Source organism: Danio aesculapii, chromosome 8 (assembly GCF_903798145.1).
Source record: "Danio aesculapii chromosome 8, fDanAes4.1, whole genome shotgun sequence".
NCBI classification, from domain to species: Eukaryota; Metazoa; Chordata; class Actinopteri; order Cypriniformes; family Danionidae; genus Danio; species Danio aesculapii.
The window spans coordinates 29,435,760-29,463,223 of record NC_079442.1 but is presented as its reverse complement, the minus strand read 5'-3'; the positions used below and the strand labels follow the sequence as shown (position 1 = coordinate 29,463,223).

The following is a 27,464-nucleotide window of genomic DNA, read 5'->3' as shown; positions in this document are numbered from 1 at the left end:
ATAGCTCTTGCTGTAATGAGCCATAGCGGTGGATCAATAGCGTGATGCTGCGCCGAGCGCGCGCAAAGCCTCGAATATGTGAAAGAATGCGCTAGGGGTGGAGTTCTGCTCTTTTACTTTACGCTCCACACAGTGCGGACACACACATATCTCACCGCTGTCACAGGAGGCGCGCACTTCTACTCTTCCTTGAGTTTTTCATTTAGCGAACCAAACCCGTTGTATAATCATCTTAAAATTTCTGCCAACATCATTGACACTATATTTTAGCGCATCACAGGGCGTTCGCGGTCTCCAGCGCGCCTTCATCACAGACGCTGATTTTGTGTCACCCACTGCGGTCCTGCGCGCGCCCTGCCGGAGCTCTGAGATTTTAGCAAGCACCGCAGGACCCAGACCTGCCAAACTGTTTGAAGTAGAAAGATTCATCTTGTCCCGCGCGCCCATGGAAGGCGACGTTATGGATAAACTGGAGGACATGGCCTCAGTTGCGAGTTCGACCCAATCACGGGGGATATTCCCGCCACTAAAGTGGAGATCACCGTCTCGTGCAGGTACCGAATCATTTTGTTTCGAGTTAAAATCAATATTTGGTAACTTAATCCAATTTTATGGCTTTTATAGTTGCAATGACTCCATAATGTACGTTATTTCACCAGATAAAGGTTCAGGGTTTTAGAGTAATTATATAATAAGTGGTCTTGAGGTAGCTGTTTGTAATTATATGTAGAAAAGTTCTTTTGGACGGCTAATCTGTTTTGATAACCGAGGAAAAGCCAAGCCTTAGAGTGTGAAACGGCTTTCGTAAAGAAGCTGTATTACACTCAAACTAATTTGGGCTCTTTATTGGCGTTTATTTGATGAAACTACAACCTATGGAACGTTTTTATTCAACAAACGTTTCTCTAATGAAAAAGGTTCTTACTGTTAAAATGTTCTTCACACCAAAAATGGTTCTTCTAAGTACTTTTCTCTTAAATGTTCTTGGCTCTTCTGTTTCTTCACAGTTTTGGAACCTTTAATTGGCACCCTGAATTTTTATTTATAAACGTGTAAAAGAATCAGTTCACATGCAGCCAATATTATACAAGACTTTCTTGCTGTACAATATTTAGATGAGCTTAAATATCTTATATATGAGGTATGTCTGTATATATACTTGCCAAAAGCACTTAATGTTGCTGCTCAGCTGTCTCCTGTAGAGATGCTGTAAGTTGTCAGATTCTCTGAGCATCAAGTCCCTGCAGAAACCCATGAACAGACACCCCTAGGTCTTTGCTTTCCATTGATAATTAATGTTTATATTTTTAGAAGTATTACATGACCTGCTTGCCAGAGGAAGTGTATCTTCTGTTGGTCTTTATGGTTAATGTGTGTACAAGTTAAATCAGTACTGTATCAAATTGAATGTTCCTGTGAAGGAGCATAAAAACCCCACCCAGTGTCCTCATGCCAATGAAAACAGCAGAGAAAAACAGCAGTACACATATATTTTTTAAATAAATGTTGCTTGCACTGTATTTCTTGTTGAGAGATCATCTTTGGGTGAAAGTTTTTTTTTTCTTCTCCTCCAGCTGATGCTTATATCATCGTCTTTACTTTTAGAGCAGACCGTGCTGATCTCGATAAGAAACGCTGCTACTGGAAAAACAGATTCTGAGCTGTGGTGAAAATGAATTTCAGTCACGGGTCTCTGCTGCAAGGACCACAGCCGGCTGATTGCTCAGAGGGATCGGTGGGCTATTGGTTTGGGTTTTCAATCATCTTGAGGAGTAATAGATACGGCTGGTGTACTCAACATCTGCTATGCCTTTAATAGTAGCTTATAGTCAATTATACACGCTCCAGTCCAATTGAGACAGAATGATTTTACAGAATTTCCCAACTTGACAGTCAAACCGTCTATTTAATGAGAGCAATTTCCTGTGCAAGTAGCTAATAACCATAAGCTGGCCAACTTCTCAGCTGCGGGTTCATATTGCCTGCTGTCTGCATAGTGAAAGAAAGAATGCTGATTATGGGAGTATTCGCTCTGATTGTTATAGCTGAATAATTTCTCTGTTAAAGACCATGACTTCAGCACATTAGCTTAATGTTATCGCACTGTTTTTAATGAACTTGAAATAAATAGCTTTTATGATTGAAATACAGTTTTTCATTAATGCATTCACTAAATGATTCATGATGGATGCCATCAAAATACAAGCGACAATTGCAATAATACTTTACATAAGTGAACGGTTGTATTTAATTGGAATTTGACATCTTATGTGTTTGACACCTTGGTCTTCAAGTGTGAACACATGCAAAAATCAGGGTTATGTAACCTTTTCGGTGATAAACATTTCTCATTATTAATATTACTAAAATACAACTATCTAAAAAATCTATAGGCATTAAAATATTAAAATTAGCAAATCCACATCCAAACTAGCAAAACTTAAGTAAAATGTAATTTCATTAATTCAATTTCTTTCACCTTAGTCATTTATAACCAGGGGTCACCACAACGGAATGAACTGTCAACTTATCCAGCATATGCCCTTTTTACTTACTTACACAGCGGATGCCCTTCTAGCAGAAGCCCAGTATGGGGAAACACCCATACACACTCATTCACACAGAAACACTAAGGCCAATTTAGTTTATTCAATTCACCTATTCCACATGTCTTTGGACTGTGTGGGAAACCGGCGCACCAGTGCTAATCACTGAGCCACCATGCCACCTAAAGGTGTTATTAAAACTTTCAATTAATAATAATAATGATTCATACTGTGTATGTTTAATAATATGATATTTTGAAAAAGTGTATGGAAGTTATATCAATATATCAATGTGTTTGTTGTCATTTCTTTATCATTTCTACAACAATTTTAGTGCAAGCTTATTTCCTTGCTATAAGTATACAGAAGTTATAAGTAGTTTCAAATATTCTACATTAAAATTATGTATTATTCAAGAAAAAGAACACAAACTAGGGATGCACCGAAATAGATTTTTTAGCCGAGACCGATAACTCTTAAGATTTGGAAGCCGATAACCGAAATACTATAGCCGATAAATATATATTCAAAATGTTGTATTTTTATGCTGTAAACAACTAATTTTTGATTTGATCTTTTGAAGTGAATAACCTACTCAAAACATAAAAGCTATAATTTCAAAATTGCAAGGTGATTATATAGATATGATATATTCACCATTTCACATGAATCAGCATGCCAAAAATAAATCATTTCCTCTTCCTCGCATAGCAAATTAACATGCAACTTGACTGTTGCATAAAATATGTTAAATAACAAAATAGGATTTAATTAACTAACAAGTAAAATAAATATAAATTTTAATAAAATGAAAATGAAAGAACTAAGAACTGAAACCAGCTCAAATGTTCTTAAATAAAACGAGTTACAGTAATGCACAAATGCAGAAATATGTAATGTCCGCAAAAGCGATTTGAGACGTGTTTTGACAGTTCAGAGCCACCGTACAAGCGAAAAGCTAAATACAGTTAGTATTACTTTAGAAAATACGCATAAATTTGTCCCACTACTGTTTATAATCTTTTGAACACATGTAGATGCAGCTTGTCAATCAGACAACGCTTCTATATTCGTGCTTACTCCCGATTGTGGGAAAAATGATCGATGAAAGGTTTATGATAAACCACTGCGAGTTTGACACTTTAACTGCAGGTGCTTTGTGATGCACAGATGACTTTATGACAAACACAGAGCATAATATAATGACAGAATGTTGCAGAGGGTTGAGAACCTCTATGCTGGATTCAGTGACTGGCGCACCTCTCCCCTGCTGCTGTGAAGCCTCTGACGGCTCACTATTCACTATGTGTGTGCGTAGTAATAGCCATCACATGTGCTCCTTATAATCATTATAAATATGCCGATCAAACTGAACACAATCTTATATCAACAACACATGGCAAGCAACATGTTAATAAAAACAAATAATCATATTAAATTAGAAACAACCCAGCAAGTTGTTTGGCACGTGTGCATCGCTGCTATTTTTTCTGAGGCAATCTGAACCAAAATACACGATGACACTCTATCAAACATATCTACAATGATAAGGAATATGGTTACTTACTGAGTTATTAACACACAGAAGTACCAGAAAAAGCAAGAACGGACTTGAAGGAATAATCAATGTGAGGAAAGTTATAGTTATGTAGCTATAACCACTATAGTGCACTGGACAAGTCTGGCAGTTTCATAGGCTTAAAGATATCAGCCTAATTTTGACATCGGACCGACAACATAAAAAAAAAATTGCATTTATCGGCCGATAACGATATGGCCACCGATATATCGTGCATCCCTACGAAAACAATTGAAACAATAATAAAAACAAACAAAAAAATTATAGTACTCGACAATTAAAACTACACTGGCGAGACTGTATTATTTTGGTACTTTTCATTTAGTCTCTGTCCTACGTCCTTGTCAAGAAGGCTGTAGTTTGTCCAGTGTGATCTCATTAGTTTGCAAGATAATTTTAGGGGATTTTTTAGTTTGATCTAATTAGGATCTGTTCCAAATCCTAATTATGAAAATCCATCAGAATTCCTTTATATGTTTTTTTTCCTTGACTCCGACATAACTGCAACCAACAAACACTGATAATAAACCTCATTAATGTTATCAAATATGATCAAATTATCGATTTTTTTTCTCTATGATATTGTTATTATTTTAATTGAATTAGATTTTTGCCACCTCCTTGCTTCTGAGATTGAATCAGTGGATAAATAAATCTATTGTCCCTGTACCATTATGGCCTCACTGTCAGCTTAAACCCTTCCCTCCAGGTCTGTGATGAGACTCTGCGTGGCGGTGGTGGAAATCATCACCTGCGTTTGTTCTCTGTAATTGATTTAGTTAGGTCTGATTATCAGGGGATTGTGGCAGACATGGAATTGAATCGCTTCACTTCCCCCTCCAGATTCCCTCATAACCTGCTGATGTTATTGGAGAGCAGAAAGTTTGGCCTGACAAACCAGAAACTCTGTGATAACCCTTATCACAAACAAAAGCTGTCCTGTGGGTGTGAGATATGCGATCGATCCAGTTGTCTGGCTCTAATTGGGTTTTGGATTCCGACTGGTTTGTGTTTTAGTTAGTCAAATGGCAAGAGAAGTATTGGAATAAACTTAGTGGGTCTTTAACATTAGAATAGATCAGTTTAGAATGAAATTGGAAATAAATAGCTATTTGCATTAATCAAGGATGCCTCGAACTGATTAAAAGTAGCAGTAAAAACTTTTACTTTGATTTGCAATTATGTTTTATTTCACATTAAGGCTGTTATTGGAACCTTGTATTCATTGACATGATTTACATAAGCAGCACTTTATTCAAATCAGCATATTCTAATGATTTCTGAAGGACTATAATGTACTGAAGACAGGAACAATGACTAGAAAATCCGTTGTGCACTTAATAAAAAAATACAATTAAATATAAAAGTTTTATATTTTGTAATAATAGTTAAGAAGATTTAAGTTATGCTATATTTTGCAATTGGTGAGCTTCAGATTTTTAGCACGACATTAATATTAATACATTTTAGATCAAGCCCCTACAAAAAGCCCAAGTAAATTTTTTTTCTTAGAAATTTGGAAATATTTGATATCGATTTCACACTCCTTTTTCTCTGAATGTGATCATAGTTGAACCAAACACATCTGTCGGAGCAGACGAAAGTCTAAGAGCCACAAATGTTTCTCATAACTCAAATTCGATAAAATATGAAATGACTCTTTTAACTGTGTCTTAAATCACAACCTCCTGAATTTTGAAGGGCAATGATAAACGTGACCACATACTTTTGGAAACATTATAACTTTAAGCAATGTAATGATGGCTTTTTTATAGACCCTTTTTCTAAAAAATCTACTCTGTAAAATGTTGACATTGCTGCACTTTGACCATTTGATCGTTTTCTGCTGTTAATTATTCCTAGTCTTTTCTCCTAGTCACAATTTAATTGGTGTATAATGCACACCAGACAAGTAGGTGGCGATGTCACTTTGTAAAGAAATGTGACACACCTGTGGTCACATGGTTGTAAACTCCACTCGTGTAATTTGAATCTTAAATACTAAGGCCCAATCCCAATTATACCCCTTAGCCCTTCCCTTTACCCCTACCCCTATTTTTGTGTGAAGGGGTAGGGATGTCCTAATTCTCTTCATCTTGAAGGCGTAGGGCTAAGGTGAAGGGATAGATACCCCTTTGAATTGAGATTTTTCAGGACCACACTCGAAGAAAATTTCCCAGAATACACCAGCCACAACGACAGCGTAGCTGTATCCAGAAATAAGGAGATCCACAAATTTGTATTTTTTGTCATTATTACGAATTTTTACAACAAACAAATATATGTTTTAATACTTTCATAACGCTGTTTGTGTTTTACCATCATGCTTAAAAAAACACTAAAATAAAAACAGCTAAATTTCGCTATCTATAATCCATAATAATCACTTCTGTATAGCAGTCCCACAACATTTTGACACTCGATGACACTCGATTACCCAGTCAGAAAAGTGTAGTAGCTGGGAATGAGCTTTTTACAGTGTCTACTGTAATGTTAATGTAGTTTTTTTGTGTTTAAATAGATGAATATGGCCAGAGTGTAAATGCACAGTACAGTTACGATCTTATTGCCACATTTAATCGTCATGATAACATAATATATACCTTCAGTGATTTCTTGAAGATTAATACCAGAAAAAAATAACACAACTGGAATAACTACAGCAGTCGCGATCATCTGATATCTTATGAAGTAAGAAATCGCGATGACATATGATGACGTGTGCAGGTGCTGTAGTGCTGTCCCATTTCTTAGGGGTAAATTTTGATGTCCTTCCTCCTCACACTTATTGTCTGGTAGGGGTACAAAAATAGAATTGGGATTGAGCCTAAGGTTAAATACTCTCTCGTGGCTATAAATATATATATATATATATATATATATATATAATAAAAAAAATAATTATAATATAATAAAAAATTGTTTTTGAAAAAACTTTCACTTTGAAAACTGATTTAACTCTGAAAACTAAAGTAAAGTAAATGAACGCTCAAAATACAAAAAGTGTTTTCTTTCTTATAATAAAATCTAATTTAATTTAAAAATATATATTTTTCAAATGGTGTTGCTCTGGTTTTCCCCACTGTCCAAAGACATGCAGTATAGGTAAATTTAACAAACTAAATTGGCCGTAGTGTATAAGTGTGTTTGTTAATGAAAGAGTATCTGGGTGTTTCCCAGAATTGGGTTGTGGTTGGAAGGTGCATTTTCTGCATAAAACCTACTGTATGCTGGAATAGTTGATAGTTCATTCCACTGTGGCAACCCTTGATAAATCAGGGACTAAGCAGAAGGAAAATTAACGAATGAATAAAATGGTAACTTCCTGCCCCTTGAATTAGGCTTAACATGGGTTTTTGAAAGCATAAACATTTCTACACGTTACTTCATTTACTTATTTACACTTAATTATGAATGTATTGGACATTAACAAATCTCTTTGCTGCTGGAAATTGTAGTTTTGACAAGGATGTCCTTGCCAAAAGCTGTTCCACTGTGGTTATATCCTCTGAGTGTCCCTCTGTGTTGTAAAAGTGGAGGAATAAAGTTGCATTTGTTGGCAAGCTTGAGTTTCACTGCAGATCCCCATGCTCCTCCTAGTTGACCTTGCAGGTGAAGAGGCAGATCATGGAGCGCATCTACATTCACTCGGCACCTCTCTGCTGTTATACTCTCCAAGTCTGCTTCTGTCTGCTGGGTATTTACAAACCTGCATGATGATTTACGGCTGGGGCTCAGCCCCGTTCTCAGCATGTGATGAAGCCGTGGTGTATTGTAAGCCATTATTGTTCTTTCGCCATCCGTTCAGCTCCAGTGCATTTTATTGCCGGATTTCCTCACCTGATTATATATGCCAGAATAGCAGAGCATCTTTAGTGGCAGAGCTGTGAATATTAGAGGAGACGTTCATGTCTTCCAACATGTCCTGCTTCTATCATGTCTTCTTTCCTATAGTTAAACTCTCTGCTGCACATAAGGGAAACAAGAGGTGTGGAAAGGTAATGAAGCAAGTAACTCCAAAGTGAGATGGGAAGAAAGAGAAATGGATTGATGGTTAGGTGTTCGGCATGTGATAAAGGTGCAGAATAAATGCTAGAAGATGTGAGAAGGAGAATTAGGCTCAGTGATTTGTAGTTATTATGCATTCACAGTGTAGTCTACTGCAGAAGTGATTATGTGTGTCCTAGTTTATCCATTGTTTTCATCCATTCTCTGTTCACATCTTTTTGTCTGGTTTGTAGAGGGATTTTTGCCTGTAGGACTGATTGGCGTAATTGACATCTGGAGGAATCGACCAGTTTTACATTGAGGCAGTAATTTCGAACCTTTTAGAATAATCAAGTGTGCGATTTGAGCAATATGCGATTAAAACTAAATCATAGGTTGGTAGATAAGCTATCCAGGCACAGTTGCTATAGTGCATCAGTAGATGTGAATAGAGGCCTGAATTCACCAAACTCAAAATGCATAAACTATTTTTTGTTAAAGGAAAACCCAAATTGACAAAGACTCTATAAAACCTGAATGTGACTCAGCATTCACCTATTTTATTTTTATTTCAAACCTGACTGAGTCTGAATGTAAACTGCCCTGACGTGTGCTCAGTCTACAGTAAGGAAAAATCCTCTGGTGTCCTGCTGACAGATTTGCTGACTGCTCCATTACTGTCATTCATTTGTTTACTTATTATTATTACTTTATATTATCCCTTGCCTGATGAAAACAAGTTATTTCTCAGTTTGGCTTTTGATTGAGACCAGTGGATTGGAAAAAAATAAATGTAATAGCTTGATAGAAACTACATCGATATCCTAATAAATTACGGATTTGCTAGTGTTGTCTGCAACACTGTTTATCTAATCTCTGGCGAAAAGCTTCTGCACACAAAGAAGAAATGCTCTGCATGACCATGCGGCATAATGAAGCTAGTGGCTTTTGCTCATGGATCTGATGTCAATAACATAGATTTCTGTGTTTCTTTTCTATGCGTTTCTCAAAAAGCACTTAACAAGTTCTGAAGTGCTAAAATGTCAATCACTGTAACCTCTTTACATTCTGTAACTTTTCAGGTCTTATTGGGTTTATTTGGAAAAAGCTCATTTATTTTAAGTCTTTCACACTCATAAAAATCACATTTGTTGTTTGCTTAAACTACTTATTTAAAATGGCTGAAACAACACAATTATAGATTTTTTGTGGGGGGGGGGGGGGGGGGGGGGGGGGGGTGGGGGGGGGTGGGGGTAACTTATTTTTTTATATTCAATTCACTTAAGTTTATATCAAATTAATATTAACCTGACCCATGTCTGAACCACTTGTCAAAGTTTTGCACCCTAACACATGTTTTTGGGGTTGGACTTTGGGTTTTCAGATTGTGAACCCATGAAAACTTCTGGAGTTGAGATTTCAATGTCTTTTTTTGTCTACAACAGTGATCCATCTGGACTCTCTGTTTACCTAATGCTTTTCCTACGACCACCCAACACAATCTCTTAGCAATTCGTAATTTTTTGATTTAGTGGCTAATTCATATGAATTTGTACAATCTTATTCGTGCAATTTAGTACGATTTACTCATCCCCCAATGACAATTGGGTTTAGGGGTGGGGTTGAGTGCCACACCTCCGTTTTAAAATTTTCGTAAGACAGAACTCCACTAAACTGACAAAACATAAAATACTTACGTTTACTCGTGAGATCAGGCTGGACCACCATATTATTGTTTGGATGCTTATATAGACTGATTTCATGTAGCCGCCATTGTAAAAGCGAAATCAATGCTGCGGTGGAAAGAAACCCAGAAGTATCGCTTTGAGTAAGACAGGAACATTGTGTAACTGGCTGTATATCCTATTAGCGAAGAGAAAGTGGCACAAATTTATCATTTCACCACCTTCCGAGTGTCCCGATGGTCCATTCTAAATGGGTAGTCAAAATAAAAAGATTAAAAAAAAAAAAAGGATATTGGACTTAATTTTCAGCTAAGTTAAGGAAAATGGCACTTGTTAGCTAAAGTTTTCTTTCCCAAACGCACGTTTTAGATGCCGTTTATTAAACTCAAGTTGATGAACTGATTCTTTCACTATATTAGACTTGTCACGAAACAAAATATCGGTACTGAAATTAAAAAAAAACGTCACTTACCTGCTAACATTTAAGGCAATCTAGATCATGTTCTTATACACTGCTGAGTTGCCATAGTATTCAGTATTAAACTTAACTGAATGATGTTAAAGTGACATTTACACCATTTCTGCCATTTGAAAATGCGGCAGCAGCTGGAGGTTTGTAGTCCACAGCATGTTGTTGCAATGTTAACAGTGCTGATCCTATACTTTCCAGTTTCCTCCCACCGCAGCCTCGCTTACATTCTTTAAATCGTCGGCTGCATAAAATAAGCGTATTGCATAGTTTCAGAATGTCTTTGGGGCTTTCCATTCAAAGTTTGAGTTGTCCTCTTTGAGAGCTGCTTTTTTTTACTGTGTGGTACAATATGATCAAACACAGCATGGCTTACTTCTGTTCAGTTTTGCTTGCAGTTTGCATTTTAACTGCAGTTTAATACCCCGTGAAGTGGGAGGGATTTTCGATGTGGTTGCGGCCCCTCTAATACCGTGAAATCATCGCAAACATGATAAACAAATGCGTGACACAAACTAACCCACAACACAGAGGCAATGAATGCTACCGATAGAATGTTGTTATTGAGAGGTGGCTGCAGCTAACCATTTAAGTACAGCCAGTTTGGTTTCTCCTAAATCCAATGATACTGGTAGTGACTATTCACTTGAGGCAATTGCTGATCAACAGTGTGCAAACAGTATGTTTTGTTAATGGTTCTGGTTTGCCTCATCTGAGGTGATACTAAAGAAGTATCAGTTATTAGGTAAGGAGTGCAGTTGAAAAGCCTCCAAAAGTGAGCAGTATGGAACCGAACAGTGCTCCATTTATTATGACCGCAAGAATCGAAACCTTCATTCAATTTTCCTTCGGCTTAGTCCCTTTATTCATCAGGGGTCGCAACAGCAAAATGAATCGCCAACTTATCCAGCATATGTTTTACACAGCAGATGCCCTTCCAGCTGCAACCCAGTACTCAAACCAGCAACCTTCTTGCTGTGAGGCGACAGTGCTGACCACTGAGCCACCGTGTTATGTTCTGAATCACATAATCTTTATGTATGGTTTTCCATTGTAGTAAACTTGCTCAGTAGCTTACCTGGCATGATGTTGTACTTTTAATATGGAGTAAAACAACATGGTTTGACTAACTCAAAGATATGCAAAACATACTAACACAGTTAAGCTAAAGCAAGTCAGTTAATCAGTGCAATAAAACATGGCCATAGTCAAGTATATCTGTTTCTGAGAAAACTGAACATGCTTTTAAGCATCACTCACTGGGCATTTTATATAGCAACTGCTGTAAAATGTGCTAGAAGCAATGAGATATAGATTTTGTCACCACAGGCACGTATTTTTCATGTGCCTGGATTGTAGATAACAGTTTTTGGGAGGAGGAACTGAGTGTCTGACCTCTGCATGTCACTGAGGGAAGCGCTTAATATGGTGAATAGTCTAACAGATGGTTGAGGAAAAAAAAAAAAACAGCTGCCGAACGGATGGATGGGCTGGGTTGAGAGCTTGGCCAGTTGTTAATTGAGCTGGCTGATTTAATATGCGTATAAATGTGTTTAGAGCGAGTGTGGGTTTGTCTGCATTTTGACAGAGGATGGTGTGGAAGAAAAGAGCTCAAAACGGCTGTGTCACTAACCCAGAATTCTCTTGTGTGTTGTTTGGGAGCGTCGTGTGATGTGACAGAGATGCTAGGAATGACAAGAGGCTTGTCTACACTTGCTATTTATCTCTCTTTATTGGGCTTATTCGGTTGAGTGCGACTGACCTCTTATTGCAATGAAAACATTGATTGGCATCACAGTTTTGAACAAACAAAACAACAACTTCTCCAATACTACATTTCAGCATTGATGCTTTCTCATCATTTTTTTTATCACCAAATTGGTTGTTGTTGCAATTTTGTTGCAGAGGAGTCAGCATGAATTGACCCTATTTACTTTCTTGTTTTCTTTAATCAAAATATAATTACTTTCTTTAAAATGAGTTTTTTTTTCTTCGTGCTAACATCTTCCTGGAGGCACTGACAGGTGGTCCAGCATAGCAAACACTATTTAGCATAGCAAACAGAACTGGTGTAGAGGTCAGTTTTTGGATATTTCCCTTCGTGACTAGCATCACTTATTTTAATTGCTCTTACTTATGGTGGATTTGTTCTGATTTATTTTTAAATTTCACTCAAAATTGCCAAATAACTAGCTTTAGTAATCACAATCTGCATTTTTTTCTATTCATTTGTTCAAAAATATCACGAGGCATGCAAAACTGCATATTAATGCCCTTTCTGTTGTAATGTTAATATACTCTCTTATAGCTCTTAGTATACCGCAATTACGTTTTAGGGATGCGCAATATATTGTATTGATAATACATATTAATAAACAACAGATATTGATTAAAGTAATATTTAGGTTTTTCTTTAAATAAGGTGATACTAGATATTTTATAGCATTTTAGCACTTAGATGGACTATGGAGAATTTTTAAACATTGGAGTATTTTTTTTTTTTATTTAAACTATATATCAAATCATTTTAAACCATATATCAAATAAATTTAATATTACTTTCTTCCTTAAATCGTTCTACTGCTTTACTCTTTTGTAATAGAGATCTTTTATAACATTATTTACTGTACATCTTTATTTTCACTGTTGATTAATTGACGGACCCTCTTTTACCTCATTTACTGGAAAGTAATCAGTTCTTAAAATAAATTCACTAATCCCAGATGTTAGCGTAACAATAATCCTTAAACATACATTAATATCTAGCTTAATTTGCAGAACAACTGGTTTATCAGTGTTAAAAACTGCTAAACTAATGCTGAGTTCAGACTGCATGAATTTAGCCCCGATTTTGACTCGCCGTTTGAGAAATCGCTGAAATCACAGACAAGAAGGGACCTTTTTCAGTCTATTTGGACCCAAGAAATTGAGGAAAACTAGTGGAAAATTGTCAGGAGCACTCGTATCTGTTTGGCGTGTCATCTGATCAATATCACAGATGGGGCTGTGATGGTATTGCAGGGGGGCCGCCAGCTGTTATTAATAGGAATAAAATTTATATATTATATATATATATATATTATATATATATATAAATATATATATATATATATATATATATATATATATATATATAAATATCTAGTCATAATTTTATGTATTATGACTATTATGATATTTAAGTAATGAGAAATAAATAATAAATTGTGTCTATACGTTTAATATTCGACTAGTTTAATACCCACCTGCTAGTTTAACTATTTTATTTTTAATTTGCCGAATACGTCAGCAGGTCCAGTGCTCTGATGTTAGTTCTCTGCTGGTTTTGACTGCTCGTCTGAACTAGGGACCTGCACTAGCAAAACCCGATCCAAGATTTGAGAAGATAATGCTTATACTGATAAAATAAACTGGTGTGGGTGTTAAGATGCTTAAAACCTGCTTAAAAGATTGTTCAAAATCTGTCCTGCCTGCTTCCTGATTGACCCACAGACAGTCTACCAGCTTATACCATCTGCCCAGTGCCAGGATATTGGTTCTCCTTTTATATCCTGAGTCTCTCTGGGCTTGATGATCTGTTGTGTTCTTTTATACATTCATATTATATATTTATTTAGATCATTGGCTGTTTATTCAGTAATGACTGAAAATAACTTTTTACTTCTGTACAAGTTACTAACCTGCCACAAATAATGAGTTCATTAAAACGTTTCAGAGGGGGCACAAATTGGTATTTGGTTTTTGGAGGCCGCGAATTCTAAAAGGTTGGGAACCACTGGTATAGGCAGTCTTACTACTATACATTCGTGACTTTATCACAATTCCTTTTTATTGTGCAGTATGACACTTCATTAATATCTGATCCACTGAACCTGTGTTTTATTATTTGTACTGTCCTCTGTAATCAAATAAACAACTTGCTTATCCTTTAAAGAGGTAATTCAACCTAAATGAGCGCCATAGATCAGGACGCGCGATGTAACAGTGATTAAGTGTCGCATTTGCAAGCAATTGAGCAGGAGACATGCAAAGCGAGATCTCTGGCCCTGTGGCTTCTGACTCCAGCAAAGGTTTTTGTGGAGATTTATGTGTAGGATTTAATTAAGCTGCTTCATTCTTGTTGTTGACGAGCTAGAAAAAAAATGCTGACACTCCTGTTCTTCCGTAATTACTCCTTGAGGAGAAGACAGCGGGATTGTAGATCATATTGCATTTAATGAAACAATATAACAGGAGTTTCTTGGTCTTAGAAGTGGCACAGGACCTGAGAGAGACATTCTAATAACACTTCATTTGTTTGCCGGTGCCCAGTGTGCTGTTAGGTGACAGTTAGATGCAGCCCTAGGACGTTAAATTATACCCTGCTAGTTATCTTTTGTTTTGACTCATGGGAAATGCTTCGCCTGGTGGTGTCCAATCTCTGGGCTTTGTTCAGAGTTCATCAAATAGCCATGATGATAGGCACTCTCCATTGACTCGAGAGTCTGTCACAGTGGTAAAGTCCCTGCCAGGGTGGCCAGACTACATGAGTTTTCATTCCAGGCGACATGATGAGCGACACAGTCCTTTCCACCTCCAGGCCGGTGGCTTTTGGCTGTGATGCAATCTGAAATTTCTCTTTTCCCCCTTAACCAGATAGCAACTTGAATTACTTTTTTTCTGCTTCTTTGAGCCAATGAGGATTCATTGAGGAGTGAGGAGTTTAGAGTCTATTTTGATCCCTCCGGCTGAAATAGCTTCTCCCGCATGAGGGTGCCAATTACAGTGCCACTGGGTTCTGGGAGAGTGTGGGTGAGATGGGGATTGGATCACAAGTCCAATAGTGTCAAACCACTTCCTTAGCAAAGAGAAAGAACCGATAATATCTTACAAAAGCCTGATGTGTTACAGCACACAGATTAGTCAAAATATCAACACAGGACAACACAAACCAGTGCATTTAAGGTAGCATTTGCTATGAGTTTATTGCTAGAGAGCCATCTTTTTTTATTTTAAAGAAATCTTTTATAAAGGTATTATTTCTGTTTGGCGGGTACACTAAAACTTGCTCTCATGCATGATGCTTCGAAAAATGCATTATAATTCACATAGTTCACATTATAACAATACATTTTTCTTACCCAGCCTGGCACAAATTACTCAATTACTTTCAGGTTTGATGAAGTCTCGCCTTCTGAAAATCGCAATGCATTGTGATCGGCAAACAGCTTAGATAGAGTTTTAGTACTGCCATGCCCTTCGTCAAAGCCGTTCACCATTTCTTTTGCATTGTAGACATTTCAATACAGTTAAAGTCAGAATTATTAGCCCTCCTTAAATTTCCTTTTTCTTTTTTAAATATTTCCTGTGTTGTTTAACAGAGCAAGGACATTTTCACAGTATGTCTGATAATATTTTTTCTTCTGGAGAAAGTCTTATTTGTTTTTTTTTTCCGGCAAGAATAAGTAAAATTTTTTAAAAACTATTTTAAGGTCAAAATTATAACCCCTTTAAGCTATATTATTTTTCGTTAGTTTACAGAACAAACCATTCTTATACAATAACTTGCCTTACCCTAACCTGCCTAGTTAACCTAATTAACCTAGTTAAGCCTTTAAATGTCACTTTGAGCTGTATAGAAGTGTCTTGAAAAATATCTAATAAAAAATATTTACTGTCATCATGGCAAAGATAAAATTAATCAGTCATTAGAAATGAGTTATTAAAACTATTATGTTTAGAAATGTGTTGAAAAAAATCTTCTCTCCGTTAAACAGAAATTGGGGAAAAAAATAAACAGGGGGACTAATAATTCAGGGGCTAATAATTCTGACTTCAACTGTATATGTACCAGAAAAACATTTATGTTTTGTAAAATAAACACTGATGTTGATGATGAAGGTAAAGATGATCATTTTACAAATAATCTGATGATATGTGTTATTCATAACACACAATTTAGGTTACTGTAATTTTTATTCCTTTCCACCCCAAGCAGCTCTAATCTCTTTACTGCAGTGCAGCACTCATCAGCCGTCACAGATCAACTGATATGGTGATTAAGATGTTTAAACAGTGCAATACTTGTTCTTAAACATATTTTTATGTTTTCATAATTCAAAAAAAATATTTCGAGCCATGAATATTGGTTTAGAGAGTTGCACAGAACCTTTACCCACACAAATATTACATAGACATATCAGAGTGGCAACATTGTTGTTATTTTGCCCCCCTAAACAATTTGAATTTCCATAGGCAGGAGTTGAATTTCTTTAAAAACTGGACATACAGAGAAAAATAAATAAATGAATAAATAAATTTGTTTGTTTAAATTCAACACATATAAATTGTTTGCAACAATTTTGCAGGAATTTTTATTTTTTTCAGTGCACGTAGATCCGTAACAAATTTGCATAATGCCTTTGGTTTTTATTGCCTGCCTGCAAACAATGTCTACTTTGAGCTTTAAATACTAAATCTAGATTATGTTGTCTGCAAGATTAGAAGCATTTATCGTTAAAGAGCCCATATTATGGCTTTTTGAAAATGCCCTTCCATGTAGTGTGTCACACAGCTCTAAGTGAAGTGAAATATCCAGCTAAGGCTTAAATCTGTAAGTGTACAGTGTTTAAAACTATTGATTCATCTATAAAAGAGTCGACTCATAGTGCTTCAAACGAGTCGTCTTGATAACGAGTTATTAGGTGTTTCGCGATGACGCAGCCACGAACACAAGTAGTTGCACGCGCAAGCCCGGGAGATTTGAAACCTGCGGCTCCGCCCACTAACAGAAAAAAGTCACACACACACACACGAGACACACACAGACCCGGTAGAATGAAGTCACGCTGTGCAGATGGAGATTATTGACAGTTCACCCAAAGATGAAACCTTAGCATATAGCCTACCTTGAGCAGATCGAGAGCCTCTGGAAACTACCTGCTTACAAAGAAGACTTCATCAGTTTGTTAAAGGAAGGATCAGTAAAGACTGTCAGAACAAGGATCAGTGGATCATGAATCAGTTTCTTCCCCCATTTCACCAGTGTAAGTACGTGCGATTAAAATTATTACCTCGTTTACTCTATCTTGCAAATTATGCATTTAGTTGTGTTTTGTTACTTGTAACTGCGTGTACTGTATCAGGTTAACTCTTTATATTCTCATATCGCGTGTAAAGCCACGTTGAAAACGCGACGCGTGCCGCTTTGTTTATGGATAGTCAGCTATGTGTGTGTGTAATGTGTGTGTGTGGCTCCTCTGAGGACGGTCGTTTGTGTGAGTGTCTCCTCTTAGGAGGTTGATGTGTGTGTGTGCGTGTCTCTGAATAGGGTAAAGCTCTAGGCAAAGGGTGATCAAAGGGACCCGTTTGTAAAGTGAGGACTTTAGGGGTGTCGCGGTTGAAATCTTAGGGTTGTAATCGCGGATGTAACTGAGGACGCGGAGGGGGAGGGAGGTGTCGCCGCCGCGCCGTCTCTATTCTGGACGCGCCGGCCCTGTGTGTGCGTGTGTGTAAAAGAGCAAGTAGACTGCTAGGACATATCCTCGCCAGTTCTTGGACTTTTTGCTTGATAAAATAGTTAGTCGTCAGTATTTTCTAGTCCATCGTCTGTATTTACATTCACCCACTGGCAGCCAAAATCCACTATGAAGCGTGTGTACACTGTGACTACTTTTATATTGTTGATAATCTGCTGGGCATTTCACTCTGTCTCGCCCTGAAGCCTGTCAGTGTCGTCGACCAATCGCAGCAGCCTGTCATTGGTCCAATCAGCGCAGATTAGCTTCGCGCTGAGGACGGGTTTGGGTACAAATGAATCACTGACGATTCATATGGGAGTCGCTGGGATAACTAGGTAAAAATAAATGCATATTATAAGACCATCAAAGTGTTGTTTGACCTTGCATGCATATTAGACTGTTGTTGGAGACCCTTACAACCTAAATATGACCCTATTTCATCTATAATATGGGCTCTTTAAGACTGAAATGTTTATACTAGCAAGACTTGTGCACTTTTACTTAATCTAATTAAACTCACTGTTATAATCATTTAGGCTGCATGCAAAATATATCAGCTACTCATGATATCTTTACTTTGTTGTTTATGAGAAATTGCACTATATATACCGTACAGTATGAGCTTAATAGAAACTTCACTCAGACATACATGCATGAAACACTTGTATACTTGTTAAGTTCAAGTGGATCAATTAGTTCTTTTCAGTATTTCATCAATGAATGTGTACACATTTATGTAGTAAAATAAACGCAATCATCAGCAGTTAAAGATACAGTTTACAAGTCTGTTTGGCTAAATGTAAAAATTAGCAATTCCATGCAAATGTCGACCTTGCCATGAAAAAAATTACGTTTTCACCAAACTACGGAAACTGTTTCTTTGTTTTTTTGTGTAAAAATGTCTCTGTTAATGTTTTCAAACTATTTTTTGATTTATCAAAGTCACACAAGTGGCAATTTCACATCGATCACATCCATAACGGAGAGATGTCACATCCAAAATGACACTTTCCTCATAAATGCAAAATATATTCATTCAGTTTCTTTTCGGCTTAGTCCCCTATTAATCAGGGGTCACCGCAGAGGAATGAACCGCCTGCAAAAATATAAAATAAAATAAAATCTGTCATTTTTGTTCTATAGGGAGCCAACTCTTATCCTTTTGATTATCATTATTTCTTTTGAGTTGTGCAGTTTAATTCGGAATTTCTACAAAGTATGTTGTTTACTGTAAACTACTCTTTTGGTCACATCCATAACGCATGTTTATTTTCTTCATTTAAAGTACAAAACATGTCTACAAATGGATATTTTTCTGGTCTCTTAACTCTGTGGTTAGTTGTACTAGAAAATGTAAACAGATGTTTCAATGTAATGCTAGCATATACAGTACTTTCTTTGTGAATTTATGTTTTGAGTTTTTACAGCAAATGTCACATCCATAACGCTGGAATTGCTCAAATCGGTTCTGAATTCACTAATTGAATTAATTGAACAAAAGAACACACTAGATAATTTACACAAACTTTCAACAGTTTTTTGCTGATATACTGTAATAAAAGCTGTGAACCCTTTGACATTAATTAGACCAAAACACTTCTGGCATGTCTTTTATGTGATGTCAGAAGAACAATTTTTGATTCCCTAAATAACTTTTTACTGAAACGTTAGTCTGAAGAACATTTTAAAATTCAAAAGAACCATTTTCCACTATAAATAACCTTTGACAGAGTGCAAAGGTTAATTTCGATGCTTAAGGTTTTTAATGGAACATCAATACCTATTAAAGAATCTTTTCTTTAAGGTTTTGAACAAAATGGAAGGGATTTTTGGTTGAACTGTCTCTTTAAGAGTGATTCTAGCCTCTTTAGTAGGGTCAATAAAAATTGATGTGGACCTCGAAAAAAAAAATGACATAGCAAGCAAGGCAGTGATGAATGATTTATGTGTAAATGTATGATTAATGTCTTGTCTTTTATGCCTAAGTTTAAAGCTTTCTCACAAACCTTTAACGTTTAACTGCTGTTCTAGGATTCCTTTTAGGATGCAGTCGTGCCTGAAAGCCCAGAGGAGTCAATTTGAACTTATGGTCTGCATTTGAACATCACGGATCTGTCAGAGTCTCTATACGTTCAGACAGTTCAGTCCATTTCAGCACACCATAGCATAATGGCCTTCTAGAAGCCTTCATTTCAATAGGGTTTTATCTACAGGTCACTGATCATAGAATATCGTTGATTTTCTCAAAGCGCTGCATATTTCAAGCTTTCCGCTCTTCCTGAGGTCTGTATAATTTGATGTATAATGTATAATTTAATATAGACCTTATAAAAAAAACAGACATAACAGAAAAATTGTAATATTATTATTCACATGGCTTCAAGAACTGATTTCTTTTAATGTTAGTTTATTAGTGTTTTTATTAAAACTCAGATTTAGTGCAGTTAAATAGTTTTTTTGCATTAATTGTTGGCTGAAACTAGTTTTCTTGGATTCTCAATGCTCTATATTATGCAGGTGGAGGATTGAGAGTCTAATTAAAATGTTTTCAGTTGCAGGAATGTGTAATAGGAGAAGTGACAGTGTTTTTCTTGCGTCTGTTTGTTAGAGGTTTGATACGATAGCGCGCATTAACAAAGTGTGGATGACAGTTTCTGCATTTTCAAACAGCTATTATAGAGTCAGAGCTACACATGAAATTGAATTATGAGCCAGTTTCTCTGACAGTTATATTAGGACCAAAATTACATTTTTTTTTCAAGCCTGTCGAATCAAAACATTGTTTTTCTTGATGGTTTTCATCAAGTTCCTCTCAATTGTTTAGTTGTGTGTAATCATGCAAATTATAAATCAATTAAATAAAATTATATAATCTATTATAATGATTTCTGACTCTTAGAGAGTCTCTTGGACCTGGATACCAGAACGCTTCCTATTCAATCAGCATTGTTTCTGGAAATCTGTATGAAGCACCTTGTCAGATTATGCTTAATATGATTATTGCCCTTTTCACAGACAATCGTGGTGTATTTCATGAACTGTAAAGAGTTGTTCTGCTACTACTAATGTGTATTTCGCCATTTAAAATCTAAAATAAGTCACTTGTGATTAAAAACACTGATTACATGCACTCCGGTGCTCGCGGTGACCCGGGTTTGATTCCACCTTGCGGTCCTGTGCCAATCCTTCCCCTCTCTCTGCTCCCCATGCTTTCCTGTCAGTACTCTCTACTGTCCTGTCTAATAAAAAGGTGAAAATCCTGAAAAAATAATTATAAAAAAAAAAACACTGATTTTTTGGGATTTATGACAACTGCAGTGTGAGTCTTTCTGACCACCGGTGTAGTTAACTCATCAAGGGGTTAATGAGCAGACTAAACCGTGAAGGCGGAGTTGGTTCACAGTATCTCAGTTTGCAAAGTTATTTCATTTTACTTCATTATAAACAACAGGCACGTGAAGAAAGGGGGTTTGGGTGCTTAAGCACCTACCCTTTTTTTTCACTCAGAGAGAAAGCTGCCTCTTAAAATGAAAGTGCTTGTATCCCCTATCAGCACACCCCCTGACGCTCTTTAGCTTCGCGTTCAACCCAGTCAGTAACCAGATTGTTTAACAAGCACCAGTTTTGCCTTCAAATTTTTTTTCAAAATGAACAAACACCTATTTGTGGTAAAGTAATTGCCTTGTGTGCCATTTTACAATGCTGCTAAGGAGTAGATGTTTGAAGCAAAGAATGAGGACGCATGTCGCTCAAAGATTATGAAAGTCACATGAAATCCCACATAACCGTTCACACTGCGGTCGCATTGCAAAACATCAGATCTGTGTCTGATTTAATACTACATATGAAAGTGGAACAAATCTGAATTAAAAAGCTCAGATTCCATGCGGTTTGGGCCGTTCACACGTAGCCTTTGACAGTTTCTGAGGAGTCTAACAGTATTCAGGTACAAAAAATGAACTATCACAATGTTAAAAAATGCTTTTCTTACTTTGCTTTGTGTAGTTTCTAGTCAATATATCTAGAAATTCTTAAATCAAGAAAGAATATAGTTTTGTTTTCAACTTCAGAAGAAATGAATCAAAATTAAGAGCTTTTCCATTAAAAAGTGAAGTACACGTTTTCACTTTGAAATGTAAATATTTGGACCAGAAAATTGGACTGGATGTTGACAAATTCTAAGTGAGAAAAACTTTTTTTTCAGAAATCATAAAAATTCCATATAAAAGAGGTGATTAAATACAATTCTGTAGCTGCTGGTCAACTATAATTCAGTCTCAACATTGCATATCTGGCGATGTGACTTTTGCAGATGCGCACATTGCGATATCAGTGCTGAAACGATATATTGTGCAGCTCTATTACTGATACTGAAAATACAAGAGCAGTGGCAGATTTAGGCATGGGCAATATGGGTGATCGCCCAGGGTGGCATCTTGCTGGGGGCAGCAGGGGGAGACAGTGCAAAAAAAATGTCCCCTAGTAAGAGCATTGAAATACGATTTACTTTATGCAAGTGTATTAATTTAGAGTGGCACTCTCAGAATAAAGACATTATGGGCCATTCACATTTGGCATCTTTTGCACGCGTTTGTTGTTCTCTATTGTGTGCTATCAAAACAACGCTGGTGAAAGCAAACTGATGCATGTGCTCAGAAAACCATTCCCACGCGCCTCATGCGCTCCTGTGTGAACCTCGATTGTTTACATGCACGCCGATAAAATACACCGTCGCTCATGCGCCATGAAATCGGAGTAACAGCCTTTTGTGCAGAGGTGTCGGCACACAGCGAGTTTTGCAAGTCGACAAACTAAAGTTTATGTAATATGATGATGATGTTACTTTCACTAAGCATGGCTATAAAGCAGAAAGCAGGGATAAAAAGGGGTAAAACTTCATAACATTAATTCTCGGCCATGAGTTGGGTCTAAGACAACAGATAATTCTATAAAACATTTATTTTTGGTATTCTATAGAATTATTATAATTAATAATCATGCAAAAGATTTCTTAAGTGATCTTAACATATCACTCCAGTTGTTACATTGTTTTCCAGTAACATTTAGGATTGATTTCCGTGATTTATTTAGAATAATAATTGTATAATAATATTAATAATAATTGTATTTATTTATAATAAATGTAAATAAATTGGAGCATCATGGTGGGGCAGTGGGTAGCACGATCACCTCACAGCAAGAAGGTTGCTGGTTCGAGCCCGGCTAGGTCAGTTGGCGTTTCTGTGTAGAGTTTGCATGTTCTCCCTGTGTTTGCGTGGGTTTCCTCCGGGTGCTTCGCTTTCCCCCACAAGTCCAAAGACATGCACTATAGGTGAATTGGGTAAGCTAAAATTGGCTGTAGTGTATGCGTGTATGGATGTTTCCCAGTGATGGTTGCAGCTGGAAGAGCATCTGCTGCGTAAAACATATGCTGGATAAGTTGGTGGTTCATTCTGCTGTGGTGACCCCTGATTAATAAAGGAATAGGCGGAAGAAAATGAATGAAGGAATAAATAAATTGTTATATTTATTAAAAAACAAACATAACAATTAATGAGGGGGGGGGGGGGTATGGGGTGGTTCGCCCTGGGCATTATGTAATAATATATATAACATGTAATCAATATAACTTATTTCTAAGACAACAACAAACTCTGTACCGCATCGGATGTCATTTCCTCGCTGTAAATGCTATCGCTCCCGTTTTTTTTTCTGCAACCTCGCTGCCATTGCATCCGGAATGTTTACAAACATGGTAATTTGTCTTATTCGGGTTAATGAAGACAATATTTGTTTTTCTCGTGTTTTTTTTTTTCTAGTCAGGTAGTACCAATTTCAGATTTGCTTGGCTTTCTGCATAGGCTGCCAAATTTAAAATTGAGATACAATTTGCCACCCCAAAAAATGTATAAATGTATGTAGAACTGTATAAAACTGTTCTTTTTTGTTCTAGTTCCCTCTCTGCGCTTATTCCTGCAGCCAAATACTGTTTCCTATCCTATTCTTTCAAATGGACCACTGAATGTTCAGAGCGACTGGAGAACAATATGTGTGTGTAAAAACTGGAACGTGACTGCCTTTGCTTCTTTATAAGAATGATAGAGGTGCATCTTGAAAACACTTAGAGGCGAAATTTCATGTCAAGCTCTTTTTGTGGCTGCTAATGGAAAGAAACGAATGGGGTCTGAAAAAAAACATGTAAATGAGAGCTCCATCAGGTTTATTTGCGAGGCCTTTGTGTCATTTTATGCCTGAACTGTTTGACCGAAGTGACCTAATTTATCATCTCTTTCTGGCTTTGTTCTTCCTGTTTCCCCAGAAACCTGTTAGATCGTGACACATTCTCCAAGTCGGATCCTTGTAAGTACCTCTCTTTTTCATGGCTGAAGCATTCATTTTTGAAGCTAAAATCTCTTTGAAATCTATTTTCTACACGTATTCGCATATACAGAGTCAGGTTCGGTCTCTTCCACACACCTCTCTGAGTTTCTTCCGCTCTCCACACTTTGCCTGTAATTTGTCTACTCTGCCATTTCTCCAAGTTGCCGAAAACGCATGCATAGAATTTGCATCACAATGTGACAGCTTTTCCTCACTATCAACAAAAATGCAGAAACGCTTAATATATGCAGAGCATGAACTCGGCCTCCAGAATACAAATGCTTCTTGAGTCATGGGGACATTTAGACCCGTGTACAGTAAATTTCTCGCTGAAGACATGTGATTATGAAATACAGAGGGTCAAATAGACTGGCCTTTATTGCATTTCTAATCCTTGCGAGAATGGCTTTGATTACTTAATGGTTATTTTTTCATCAGGGATTTTAATGTTAACGATATTATATCAAATTCTAAAGCAAGTGTAACTTAATAAATTGTATTGTTGTTATATTATATTGTATTGTATTATATTATTGTATTGTATTGTATTGTATTATATTATATTATATTTATATATATATTATATTATTGTATTGCATTGTATTACATTACATTACATACATTACATTACATTACATTACTTACATTATAATTATTATATTATATTATATTATATTATATTATATTATGGCGATGTGGTGGCGCAGTGGGTAGCACTGTTACCTCACAGCAAGAAGGTCGCTGGTTTAAGCCTCAGTTGGGTCAGTTGGCGTTTCTGTGTGGAGTTTGTATGTTCTCCCGTGTTCGCGTGGGTTTCCTCCCGGTGTTTCACTTTCCCCCACAAGTCCAAAGACGCACTATAGGTGAATTGGGTAAGCTAAAATTGGCTGTAGTGTATGTGTGTATGGATGTTTCCCAGTGATGGGTTTGCAGCTGGAAGGGCATTTGCTGCGTAAAACATATGCTGGTTAGTTGGCGGTTCATTCCCCTGTGGCGACCCCAGATTAATAAAGTAACTAAGCCAAAATGAATGAATATATTATATTATATCATATTATATTATATTATATTATATTATATTATATTATATTATATTATATTATATTATATTGTTAAATGAAATTTGTCTAGTAAAGTGAAGATTGTTTTCCCAGTGATGGGTTGTGTCTGGAAGGACATCCTCTGCGTAAAACATATGCTGGATTAGTTGGTGGTTCTTTCCGCTGTGGCGACCCCGGATTAATAAAGGGACTAAGCCAAAAAGAAAATTAATGAATGAAAGTGAAGATTATTTTCTATAATAAACAGTTAGTATACCTTTCATTTCTGGTTTAAATTAGAAATTTTATACAAATAATACACTGTAAAACTCAATAGTCAACCTTATCAAATGAATTGAGTGTAGTTAATTGAGTGTAGTTGAGTGTAGTTAATTTTAAAAGGATTTTGAACTCAGTATTGAAGGTATTGAGTTAAATAAATACCTCATTACTTCAACTTAAATGGAGTAAGTTCACAGTACTCGTATAGATTAGTTTTTTTAACTCAAATGGTTTGTTGCAATCAATTTTCTCAAATGGTTTGAGTTGACATAACTTGAGTTTTACAGTACTCAGTTAGTTTGAGTTCTCTTTATTTATTGGCTTTTACTGTGGTCAAGTTGCTTCTTTTACTCAAATGGATTAAGTTCACAGTACTCATTAGGATTAGTTTTTGAACTTAAATGGTTTGTTGCAATCAGTTTCCTCAAATGGTTTGAGTTTTATAGAGTGGGAAATTATAAACTACAGGACATTATAATATGAATTTCTCATGAGAGAAATGTAAGCAGGCTACTTTATTGGTCCTCAATTGATTCTCATTTTTGCCTATAAGAAACATTTAAGACGTTGAGACTTATTTATTTTTCCATGGATTTAATTAACTTATCTTCCTTCATTATATCTGTATTAGATTGTGTTGGCTGAGAATTTAAATGTTTATAATATCAAAAAGATGTTTCCTAAAATGAAATTGATGCTGATTTCTGCCTCCTCTCTCTCTTCTGTTCTCAGTGTGTATTCTGTATACTCAGGGAGCGGAGTCTAAGCAGTGGCGTGAGGTAAGTGTTCACGTTCAGGAACAAACCTATAATCAGCTTTGACAGAGACTCCCTCATTTACCCTAATCAGCTCTGTATCTCTCCACCCCCTTCACTCTCTCTCCAGTGCCCATCACTGCCCATTGATTCTCCTCATGAATATTCATCCATCTGTCCCCATGGCCCTGACTGATTGGCTGTTAAGATGATTGTACACTTTCAGTTAGCGATTAGCATTAAAGTCGATCAGCCTGAAAGTTATAGACCAGTGCATTTGTAATGCGTCCAGGCTCACCCAAAGTGATTTTTCACACTTAAAAAGTGTCCCGACTCCCGGATTTTGGCAGGCCATTGCAATCAATTAGAAATCGGTCGTCCGCAGGCTATCATATCCATCACCGAGCATGCCATAAAAAATATGACAAAATTGCACTGCGGCACTCTTTTGCAAGTCTCGGTTTGTGTTCGTTTTTAATTGAATCCTTTATTAGCAGGTGGCAGTTGTTGGAGCAGGTGTTTGCGGGGCAGTTGCAAATGTTAGGTGGGGCGCATAAAGAGCTGTGACAACTTTTGACCCAAAATAAAAGCATCCCGTGGTGTTCACAGCCGGGTTTGATGGAACATCTTTCACCTGCGATGAAAGACGGCGGCTTACGTAACACTTGAGCAGGTTGCCTACACCGATTAGCTGTAGACTTTTTCTTCTTGCTTGTGGCCTGTGTAAGATTCCTCTTGTTTGGGTATAATACCAACCGCAGTGGAGAAGAGGCAGTCAAGCTGTAAGGGATTGATAAGGATGGAGTTTTCTTTGTGCGTTGTTCTGTCTCGGCAGGAGATTTGCGAGTATGTGTCTCTCTCATTGTTGCTAACACGGCGTAAGCTGCCTGGCATTGACCGGATGATTGTGTCCAAATTTCAGCTACTGAATACCATGTTCTGTAAGCTTTTTGCTAAGAATATTGTCTGTGTTTAATTCTTTATACATTGATATGTGATAAACCATTCAGTGATATGCACCCAATATGGGTTGCAAAGAATATTCTCTGTGTAAAAAATCCATTGAATCATGTAAATATTGGTGTATTTGTTTAACACAAAGGCTTAAAGGGGTGGTCCAGAGTGTATTTTTAAGGCTTAGTTGTGCTTATGGGATGCAAAGCAATGTGTACTTATGCTTCATTTGTACAAAATCACGTTATTTTTTCATATATCTTACTTAGATTATATACAGCTACTCG

The 27,464-nt window shown here is 36.6% G+C and overlaps 1 protein-coding gene across 1 annotated transcript in view; it reads left to right on the top strand.

Moving 5' to 3' along the window:
• The first annotated feature begins 201 nt into the window (after window positions 1-201).
• cpne5a (copine Va) overlaps window positions 202-27,464 on the top strand; it is a 128,105-nt gene continuing 100,842 nt past the window's right edge. Inside the window, 4 exon segments of the mRNA XM_056464336.1 lie at window positions 202-485; window positions 488-554; window positions 24,085-24,125; window positions 26,201-26,247. Coding sequence (XP_056320311.1) covers window positions 446-485; window positions 488-554; window positions 24,085-24,125; window positions 26,201-26,247 — 195 coding nt within the window. The 5' untranslated portion in view covers window positions 202-445.